The sequence below is a fragment of the Plasmodium gallinaceum genome (assembly GCF_900005855.1).
Source record: "Plasmodium gallinaceum strain 8A genome assembly, contig: PGAL8A_v1_98, whole genome shotgun sequence".
Classification (NCBI taxonomy): Eukaryota; Apicomplexa; class Aconoidasida; order Haemosporida; family Plasmodiidae; genus Plasmodium; species Plasmodium gallinaceum.
In genome coordinates, this window is record NW_021628265.1 from 1,795,732 (window position 1) to 1,806,673 (window position 10,942).

Consider the following 10,942-nt stretch of genomic DNA (forward strand, 5'->3'; position numbering starts at 1 on the left):
TATAGTTACTTTTGTACTATATGAAGGTGTCGTTAATATCCTTAGAAGAATAAAAAATTATGAAATATATTTCTGTATTATTTTGAATAAAAAAAATACAATAATAGTTTAAATACGTGCATTATGCTAATCATAAAGTGTGCACAACTCTTATTTTTTAAATTTTTTTCTCAATTTTTTATTTTTACTATTTTTTATTTTTATTTTTATTTTTGCTTTTATTCCTTTTTTTTTTTTTTAATACAATTTTAAATTAATTTTAATAAAAATATGTACTATATATTTATAAAGAATCCAAAACAAATAAAGAAAAAGAATTGAAATACAATTTATATTCCAACAATGAAAATATTTTATTTTGCTATCATTATATTTTATTTTACTTTGATTAGCAATGTAAATTGTCTATTTAAAAAAGTGATAAGTCACTTTTATTGTCATAATGAAAACTGTTATGAAATTTTGGGTTAGATAAAAAAAATAAATTTACGATTATTATTGATAATAAATTATTCATAAGCGTAAAATACATATCTGAAAATACTTTTAATATTTAAAATAAAAAAAAAAAAAAAAAAAATAGTAATAAGATATATTTTTATTTTATTTTGTTTTATTTTATATTTTATTTTATTTTTTTTTTTTTTTTTTTTGGAAAGGCATTAGTCAAAAAGCATCACCCGAAGAAATTAAATATTCTTACTATAAGAAGTTAAATAATATCAAAAAGAGTCATGATTCAAAAAAAAAAAAAAAAGTTGTTAAAGCTTTTAACATGTTAATAAATAAAAGAACCAGAAATTATTATGATTATTATTTGAATAATCCTAATAGTATAGTTAATTTGATATATTTCAGTTTTTACTGTTTTTATAAATTATTTAAAGTTATCCTGATATTGTTGATTGTTTGCCTTTTTATTTGTTTGTTTCAATATATTCATAATAGATATGAAGTGAAAAGAATTATACAAAAATGCTCAAAAAATAAATTATTTAAGAGAGAAGTTCAAAATAGAATAGCAGAAGAATATCCAGATTTTCATAATTATGATTTAAAGAAAAAAAGAAAAATTGAACAAAAAGTAGAAGAAGATGTTGTACAAGAAATAGTCATGGTAAACAACCAGAAAACAAGAAGAATAGGTATCTCTGATTTAATTATTGTAAAAATTATTTTTTTACCAAGATACATTTGGAACTATGTAAAATGGAACTTAAAGTGGCTAATAAAATATAATATATTAAATGAAGAATATGATGAAAATGATAAAATTTATATTACTAGAAAATACATGAATATCTCTTTAGAGAAGTGGAATTCACTTAATGAAGAAGAAAAAAAAAATTACTTAAAAAAAGAATTATGGATAAGACAAAATTTAGAAGACTTTCTACAAGAACAGAGAGAAAAAGAGAGAATAAATAAAATTTCCAGTTCAAAATATAAAAAACAAATTAGAATGAAGAAAAAAGGTGTTAGTTTTAATTATAATGATTAAAATAAAAAAAAAAAAAAGATAAAATTAAAATACATATTTGTTCATATACATATTCTTAGTTAGCTTTCTTTTTAGTAAACTTTCAATCAATTAGTATAAAAAAAAAAAAAAAAAAACTTCAATTTTTAAGAATAATTTTTAAAACAAGTTATAGTAATTATTAAAATATGTAAGTCTACTTTTTCTTAAAAGTAACATAAATCCATTTATTTATATGGTATTATGTTTTAAATTATTTACAAAATTATAAGTTACAAATAATAATAAAAAATTTAATTATTAATGAATATATATATTACAATTAAATTAAAAAAAAAAAAAAAAAATTCACAATTAAAAAAATATTATAATTAGAAGTGAAACAAAAAGATATATTAATTAAAATAAAAGGAAGAAAAAAAAAAAGTTATAAAACAAATTAACATGAGTATTATAAAAAATCAAACAGTAAAATATTTTTGTATATACAATTTTAAAAAATATTAAGAATATAACATTGAAAAAAATTATTAACAATTTGAAAACTTGTTTCAACTATCTCTAACTCATTTTATTTCATTTATTTATTTATATTATTTTTTTTTTTTTTTTTTTATTTTATTATTTTTTTTTTTTTACTATGTAGTTAAAAATGATCTTTTTTTTTGTCTATTTGTGTATTTCTTTCTTAAAATATCTTTTTTCTTTATTTTATTTTTAAGTATTTGTTTCTTCTTCTAATGCTTCCTTTATGTTAAGAACCTTTTGCTTTAAAATAAGTAAAGCTTTCTTAAAAATATCAGCAGAAGAAAAACATCCAGTAGATTCAATGGTAAAAATGAAATGATTTTTAACTTTATGAAAAGAAACTTTTTTTGGATATTTTTCAATACAAACTCTACAAGAAGAGCAATTTAATGGGTCTTTTACAACTAAATTTCCACTTTCTTCTATATCAAAAACATTTTTTGGACAAATATTAACTAAATCGTATTTTTCCTCTTTTGTTAAATTTTCAGATGTATTAAAAGTGAAAGAGGGATACATCTTATATACAGATGTACAAACTGGTGACCATTTTGCATGAGTTTTTCCTATTCCTTTTTCAAGGAAGCAAATTAGCTCAATTTCTTGTCCACTACTTAATTTTGTTATTAAAATATTATCATCAACCACTTTTGGATGATTCTTTTCAAACTTTATTTTTTGTTGTTCATTTATTGGAAACCATTTTAAATCTTTTGAATATACACTTAAGCTGTTTTCATTTCCAATTTTTTTATATTTTACATGAAGTTTAAAACAAAAACAATTTAAGTGATTATATTTTTCATATTCTTCTTTATAATTTATTAGGTCTGCATCAAATTTAAATGGAATTAAACCTAAACGATGACATAATATTTCATCAGCTATTATTCCAGTATTCTGAAAAATATTTACTTTTTCTATAGCAATAGTTGGTACTTCTGATATCATAATTCTTCTTAAAGCATTAGCAATGGAAACATTTAAATTTTTTACTTCTAATATCAATAAATTATGCTCATTTTTTAGTATATTCATTTCCAAGTTCTTTTCAAATTCATTTATATCAAAATAATTTTCCTTCTCTGATAAAAAGTAGCTCCCATAAAAGTTTGTGGTTGTTGCATTTCTAGGGCCTTCTTCACCCAGCTTAATAAAATTATCTGTAAATTTTACACTTTCCATTTTTAACTTTATTTCTCTAGTATTTTTTAATTATTCATAATATTTTTTCTATGATTTCATATATATATATGTATATATATATATATAAAACAAATATAAATATTTATTTTGATTCTTTAGAATAATAATATATTACCACATTTACTATTTCTACGATAATAATTTTTTTTTAACCTTCTCTTTTTAAAGTTTAAAACAAATTTAAGTTTAAAAACCTTTATAACTTTTAATTTTTTTTTTTTTCTTTTTTTTAAAATAAATTTTCTGCAATTTATAAAGTGTTATTAAAAATATCCATTTTTTTAAGCTAATTAAAATGGAAGTTTTTTTCTGAAAACTTCTATTTGAAATTATTTTTTTCTTACAAATAATTTTATATTATTCAAATAAATTTTTTATACAAAAGAAATTCCTTAGATTTAACGTTCATTTAATTGTAAAAAAAAAAAAAAAAATATATATATGTATATATATATATGTTTACACGCATATATAAATTTAAAACAAAATATTTTATTTTAATTTTTCTTCCATTTCTATGTATATTTTTATATATTTTTTTTATTATAATTTTTCTTCCTCTAAATATTATATTTAATTATATTTTTATTTTTATTTTTTTTTTTTTTTTACTGTATTTTATTTAATTTTATTTTTTATTTTATTTTATTTTATTTTTTTTTTTTTTGACTTACAAGAACAAGAAATAAAAATTTAAAACCTTAAATTTTATATATTAATAAGTGTAGAGAAAAAAAAAATATAAATAGTATTAGTTCCTTTTTTTTGAAAAAAAAATTTGTTATATTTAACATATGTATTACTTATATAAAAAAGCTTCTTTTATGTGTTTATAAGTATAACCATAATTTCTCATTTAATTTATATAATTAATTTTTATAATAAATAATATCATCACATCGGTATATATGTTCTTATAAAAAAAAAAAAAAATACAAATAAAAATTAGATACATTTGTAAATTCAATTTGGAATTTTTATAAGCTTTTATATATGTAATTTTTAAAAATGCCAAAAAATAAAGGTTAATATTCTTTATATTTATTTTTTGTTATGCTAAAATTTTCAATTTCTTTAATATTCATTTATATTATCTTTTCAAAATTTTATCAAATTGTTTTATATATTGTTTTGTATCATTTATATATATATATATATAAATAATATAAAAAAAACATATATATTTTCATTTCTTTTATATAAAAAATTTAAAATAAATAAAAACAGGTAAAGGAGGAAAAAATAGAAGAAGGGGAAAAAATGATAATGAAGGAGAAAAAAGAGAATTATTATACAAAGAAGAAGGACAAGGTTATATAAATATATATATAATAATAAAATAAATATGAATAATGTTTATTTTAGAAATTTTAAAAATTATTTATGTAGAATAAAATATGTGCATAAAAAAGGGTACATCAGAAATTCATATACACATTTATATGAGTAGAAAAAAAAAGAAAAAGAATGGATTTTTTTATAATCTATTCTAATATTCTTTTTTCTCCATACATATAAATAGAATGAAACACACACATATATATATATATATATGCATATATATTTTTTTTTTAGAATATGCTCAGGTTTTAAGAATGTTAGGAAATGGAAGATTAGAAGCTCATTGTTTTGATGGAGTAAAAAGATTATGTCACATTAGGTTAAATAAAAAAAAAAAAAAAAAAAACAGATAGCTGTCACTTAATGAAAAAAATAAATAATAAGATAAAATGTTCATACATATAAATATATAAAACTTCTTATTTCCTAATTTTTTTAATTTTTTTTTATATGTAGAGGAAAAATGAGGAAAAGAGTATGGATTAATTCAGGAGATATAATTTTGGTATCCTTGAGAGATTATCAAGATAGTAAAGCAGATGTTATAGCAAAGTAATTATAAATAAATAATTGAAAATACAAAATAATATAAGAAAAATCTTATCAATATATATATATAGAGAGATATATATATATAGATATATACATATAGATAGTAAACCTAGAAATATATCTAATTCTTACGTAAATTTTTTTTTTTTTTCATATTTTTAGATATACTCCAGATGAAGCAAGGAGTTTAAAAACTCATGGAGAATTACCAGAAACAGCCAAAATTAATGAAACAGATATTTTTGATGATGATGGACAAAATGGAGTAGAATTTTTGGATGATGAAACTGATGAAGAAGCACAAGAAGATTCTCATAATGCCAGGAAATTAGATATAGAAGATGTAAGTTTTTATTATTTTTATATGTGTATCATTTTCATGTATATATTTGTAATATAATTTATGAATTTTTTTTTTTTTTTTTTAAACTTTTTTGTAGATATAAAGTTCAAGGAAAAAAAATATTTATATTTGTTTATGTACAATACATAAATATAAGCTTATTTTATATTTTTTTTTTTTTTAAATTGTGCTTTATATATATAATATTTTAAAAATATTTTTATGAATTCATTTATTTTTTGTATTTTCTTTTTTTTTTTTTTTTTTTTTTTTTTTTTTTTTTCTTATAGATTTAAATTAAAAAAATATATTTAATAATTTTCAAAAAAGAATATAAAGAATAATACGTAAATACCTTTTTTATATATTAATATTGAAAAAGAATACATTCAACTTTCACTATTTTTAATTACTTCTCTATTTTATTATTATTTTAAAAATTAATAAAAAAAAAAAAATATAAATTAATGATTAAGTTTTTTATATATGTTAAAATTAAATATAAACTCTAAAAATATTTATTAAAAGAATATATCTATTTTTAAATAAAATTCTTAAAAAATTATCATACATAAATTTGAAGTACAATTGAAAAATTTATATAAATTTGAATATTACCTAAAAAAAAATTAGTTTAAATGAAAAATTAACTTTTATGAATGTTTTATTTATTCTTCTTCTTTGTATATATTTATACATTGAAAACTGTTAAGATTATTTCATTTTTGCTATATTCCACGTTATTATATGAAGCAAACACATTGAATTTTAAGAAGTCTGAAAATTTGAAAATAAATTTAATACGAATAACATAAAAATTTTTAGTGATGATATTTAATATAATTAATTAACATTTCTATACTGTTTTAATTTTATAGTTTTCATTTTTTTTTTTCTCTTTTAACTATAATTTTATTATTTAAATATTTTATTATCATACTAGAATTCTAATTATATAATTACTTTTATTTATTTTTCTATTTTATTTTTATTTTTTTCTTTTTTTTGAATACCTGATTGAACTTTTTTAAAAAGTATAACTGGAATTAATGGTATAGAAAAATAATAATTATTTTCCTTAGAATTATAGTAAGCTTTTTTGTATATAAATTGTAAATGCTGGTTATATAAAATTACATGAAGATACTCAAATTTATTAGAAAGATGTAGCATGTTTATATTAACATTCTTATTATCATGCACATCAACGTTATTTGGAATAATATTTAATATTTCAGGTTTTATAATAGTAATAGGAAAAGAATTTAAGTAAAAATTATTACCAAGTGAAAAATATATATCACATCTATTAAATTGTTTTAATGTTGATGATTGACTATTATTACTATTTATAAAAGATGTATTTGTATATATGCACTTTCTTTTTTTATTCATTCTCCCTCTACTGAATTTATAATATTCATTTTTGTCATCTTTAAAATGATATAAAACATTTATATAATCTTTTTTGACATAAATTGGTGCTTTATTTATTTTTATTTTAATTTTTATATTTTTTATTAATGCTAAATTGTTTGGTAGTATACTTTTTATTTTTCCTTCATAATTTGATAAAATAATATTTTCATTACTATTTAAGTAAAAAATAGAATTATATAAAATTAAGAATAATTTTTTATTTATTTTATTTCTGTTAATTTTACATGATACCGAATGTTCGGATTTTATATCACATAAATTCTTAGAAAAAGAATCAAATAAATTGGAAGAACTAAGATTATAAATAATTTTGTCATTGCAATAATTAAAATGAAAAAAAACTTCAGTATAATTTTCTTTTTCATTTTTGTCTATAGGATGCAAAGTGTTAGCATTAATTAATTCTTCATTATTTTTACATTCCTTATCTATTTTAGAATATTTATATTTTTTATTTTCTTTAAAATTATTTTCTATTAATTTTATATTAAAATCTAGGCAATTTTTTATTTTAAAATTGAAAAAAAGGAAAATAGAATTTTTACAATTTGATTTAATTATCGCTGGATATGTTTTTAGTATTTTAAGATGATCTACAAGAATAATATCAAAAAAATTACAAAAAACATTATCTATTTTTTTTTTTTTATTAATTTTAACAGGATAATTAAAATTTTCTTTCAAATTATATCTTGTTTTACCTATAATATAACAATTTTTGTTTTTTAAAAGGATGCATGAAAAAGAGAAACCGCAACAAATTTTTTTAATTTCTATTTTGTTTTTACATTTAATATTATTTAAATTAAAAAATTGTTCATTCAAATTTTTAATTTCATCAATCTTTTCGTTATCTTTTTCATCCATAAATGATTTTTCTCTACTTTCTAATATCTCGTAGACTTCTTTAGTTTTTATTTCTTCATGAAACTTTTTATTTCCATTTATTATAAGTTCTTCTTTTTTCTTATTTTTTGACTTAAATTTTTTTTTCATTAAATTATTCCATATATTCTGATTAAAAATTAACGAAGGAACTTTTACAAAATTATTATTAGAAGAAAGTAATTGACCATGCATATTATTTCCCCATCCATATATTTCATTTTCTGATGTGCAAATTAAATTATGAGAATAACCAGCTGAAATATATTTTACCTTTTTTTTTTTTTTTTTATCAAGTACAACTAACTTTGGTTTATTATAAAAAATTTTTTTCTCTTCACACACCTGGTAATTATAGTTACTACCGCAAGCATAACAATTTTTTTTTTTTGATAAAAAAAGAGCATGATTCTTTCCACAAGATATATCGATAATTTTTTCTTTTTCAGAAAAATTTATATAATTAATAAATTTTGAGTGATAATTATAAATTATTTTATCATTATCTATATCAATATTCCATTTGTATACTTCTTTTTCTTCGTTAATTCCGTAAAATTCTGAAGAGCAAAAAAATATCTTTTCAAAAATTATATGTAATATTTTTTTTTCTTTTTCATGAATATTTTCTATTTTATAATTCCATACATTATCTTTTTCATTATTTAAAAGAAAATTTTTTATATTTCTTCTCTGCAATATTCCTTTATCTTTTTTAGATCCCTCTTCATGTTGGTTTTTTATATTTTTGCCATTTGCAGTAAATTCTTCTTTATATTGCTTATTTGAATTTTCATTATTTAAATTTTTAAATTCTTTTTGTCTTTTATAATTATTATAAAATAAATATAAATTCAAATCAGATGTTATAAAATTAAAATCACATGTGTCATTATAAGAAATGTTTAAATAGCTACTACTGCAATTATTTGCTTCATTTAATTTAATCAAGGTATTATATTTGTTTTTATCATTAGAATTTAACACTATATTTATGCTATTACAGCATGTATTTACTCTTTTTATAAAAACATTTTCTAATTCTTTTATTAATTCTAATTCTCCATTTTTATATAAATATACATTACTTAAAGGTATTTTTATATCCTCATTTAATATCATTTTATATTTTTAAATTAAAAAAAAAAAAAATTAATTTTATAGAGGATATTTTTATATTCATTTTTTTTTTTTTTTTTTTTCTTTAAACTTTCTTATATTTCAAAGAATTTCATTAGATTTATTTTTCCTTAAATATATATAGAAAAAAAAATTTTTATATTTTTTTTTTTTAGAAGAGGCAATAAAAAACGGCATGCAATATTTCGCACCGAAATATTAATAAAAAAAAAAAAAAAATATATAGAGAGCTTATAAAGATAAAACTAAAATAATAAAAATACATTTCCATATTTATAAACATTATATAAAGTACACTTAAGGAATTCTTCTAATAATAAAAATATATATATAATTATTTTTCACAATTCTAACGAAAACAATTAGAAATAAAAATTCTGATACTCCTTACTTTTCATGTAAGACATTTTAAAAAATTTATTATTTTATAATATTTTTCTGCATACAAATATTAATAAAAAAAATTTTTTTTGTTTTTATTTGAAATATTATATTAAAAGGAAAAAATTATAAAATTTAATGTGTAAGATGAACAAAAGGATGAAAGAATATAATATTTTTTATGAATAAAAACACATATAAATATCATCTATTTAAAATAAAAAATGAAAAAGCAATTTCTTTATTCTTAAATATTTACCATTTTCTTTTTTTTTTATATCATTAATTTGATTTATTATAAAGTAAATATTATTTTCTAAAAATTTATTTAGTCTAATTTTTAGAATCATATGAATTATCATCACTATATTCTGTATCGCTATTAGAAAATTTTTCTAACATTATAGTAGCTACACTAGCTCTTTTAACATTTTCTTTTGAGGTTTTATTTATTTTTAAGTAATTTGATTTTAGATGGTTATTTATTTTTTCTATGTTTATTTTTTCTTTTTTTTTGTCTCTAATTCTTTTTTTATGTTGTAAAATGTATGTATATCTGTTTTTTTTTTCCAATATATTTCTATTTTTTATTTTTAAAATTTGATTTACTTCATCTAAGCTATTATATGAAGAATACTCATTATTATTATAGTTATTAGAATTTTTTATTTTTTCCTTTTTAATGTCTTCCCTTTTTTTTATGTAATCGTTTTTATCATTTCTTTTATTTTTTGTTTCTTCCTCATTTTTATCTTTGCTTTCGTTATCATTTTCATATTCTTCATCTACTTCATCATTATCTTCTTTATCTTCATATTGTTCATCTACTTCATTATTATCTTCTTTAGATTCATATTCTTCATCTTTTTCATTTAAATTAATGTTTATATTAAAAATACTTTCGTTTAACGATTCAAAATCTATGCTATTTTTTTTATTATTTATATTTTTTATTTTATCTGATATTATTTCCTCATTATCTAATATTCTATTTTTTATGTCATATTTTTTATCATTATTAAGTTTTATATTATATTTATCAATGATCATTTCCTTACTTAAAACTCTTACATTTTCATCTTTGTAAGAACTTACTTCAGATAAATCATTGCACTTATAATTAGGTGTATAATTACTTTCACTTGTGTGCTCATTAGTGTTATTCATTTTATTTTAATTTATTTTATATGTAGATAAAAATTATTTAATCATCTCTTTAGATATGAAATTTTTTCTTTTTATCTTTGTTTATATACAAAAAATAAAAAAATTAGGCAGGCTTTATTTTTAATTTAATACATAATTTTTCTATAGTTTTATTTGAAAATATTTTCTCTACAGATATTTAACCTTTAATTTTAGATGTAAAGAAAATATATATAAGAATATGGTTATTAAAGATTTTCTTTTAAATTAAGTGTTTTTCCTTTTCATTTTTTTTTCCATTTCATTTTTTGTGTTAAAACTACACACTCCTAAATCAATAATAAAGGTTATAAAACATTCCAAGAAAAGAAAAAAAAAAAAAATGTATTAATAAAAAATATTAATTTTTTAAATAGTTAAAAATATACTTTACTTTTTCATTTGATAATAAAATATATAATTTAAAAAAAAAAAAAAAAAAAAAAAAATTTAATAAAAAT

The 10,942-nt window shown here is 17.2% G+C and overlaps 5 protein-coding genes across 5 annotated transcripts; 2 read left to right on the forward strand and 3 right to left on the reverse strand.

The window, feature by feature from the left end:
- Window positions 1-342: 342 nt before the first annotated feature.
- Window positions 343-1,501, forward strand: PGAL8A_00370700 (DnaJ protein, putative; the record flags this gene model as incomplete). Its single annotated transcript, XM_028672768.1, has 2 exons — window positions 343-466; window positions 660-1,501. The coding sequence occupies 2 exons, from the start codon at window positions 343-345 to the stop codon at window positions 1,499-1,501; spliced, it is 966 nt and encodes a 321-aa protein (XP_028529287.1).
- Window positions 1,502-2,197: 696 nt separating this feature from the next.
- On the reverse strand, window positions 2,198-3,193 carry PGAL8A_00370800 (DNA-directed RNA polymerase I, putative; the record flags this gene model as incomplete). The annotated part of the gene is made up of 1 exon (XM_028672769.1): window positions 2,198-3,193. The coding sequence occupies one exon, from the start codon at window positions 3,191-3,193 to the stop codon at window positions 2,198-2,200; it is 996 nt and encodes a 331-aa protein (XP_028529288.1).
- A 1,029-nt stretch (window positions 3,194-4,222) lies between these two features.
- PGAL8A_00370900 (translation initiation factor eIF-1A, putative) lies at window positions 4,223-5,553 on the forward strand (the record flags this gene model as incomplete). Its single annotated transcript, XM_028672770.1, has 6 exons — window positions 4,223-4,238; window positions 4,442-4,525; window positions 4,790-4,874; window positions 5,024-5,107; window positions 5,270-5,450; window positions 5,548-5,553. The coding sequence occupies 6 exons, from the start codon at window positions 4,223-4,225 to the stop codon at window positions 5,551-5,553; spliced, it is 456 nt and encodes a 151-aa protein (XP_028529289.1).
- Window positions 5,554-6,141: 588 nt separating this feature from the next.
- On the reverse strand, window positions 6,142-8,897 carry PGAL8A_00371000 (conserved Plasmodium protein, unknown function; the record flags this gene model as incomplete). The annotated part of the gene is made up of 2 exons (XM_028672771.1): window positions 6,142-6,227; window positions 6,464-8,897. 2 exons carry the CDS (start codon window positions 8,895-8,897, stop codon window positions 6,142-6,144), a joined length of 2,520 nt encoding a protein of 839 aa, XP_028529290.1.
- A 732-nt stretch (window positions 8,898-9,629) lies between these two features.
- On the reverse strand, window positions 9,630-10,463 carry PGAL8A_00371100 (conserved Plasmodium protein, unknown function; the record flags this gene model as incomplete). Its single annotated transcript, XM_028672772.1, has 1 exon — window positions 9,630-10,463. The coding sequence occupies one exon, from the start codon at window positions 10,461-10,463 to the stop codon at window positions 9,630-9,632; it is 834 nt and encodes a 277-aa protein (XP_028529291.1).
- Between the last annotated feature and the right edge of the window lie 479 nt (window positions 10,464-10,942).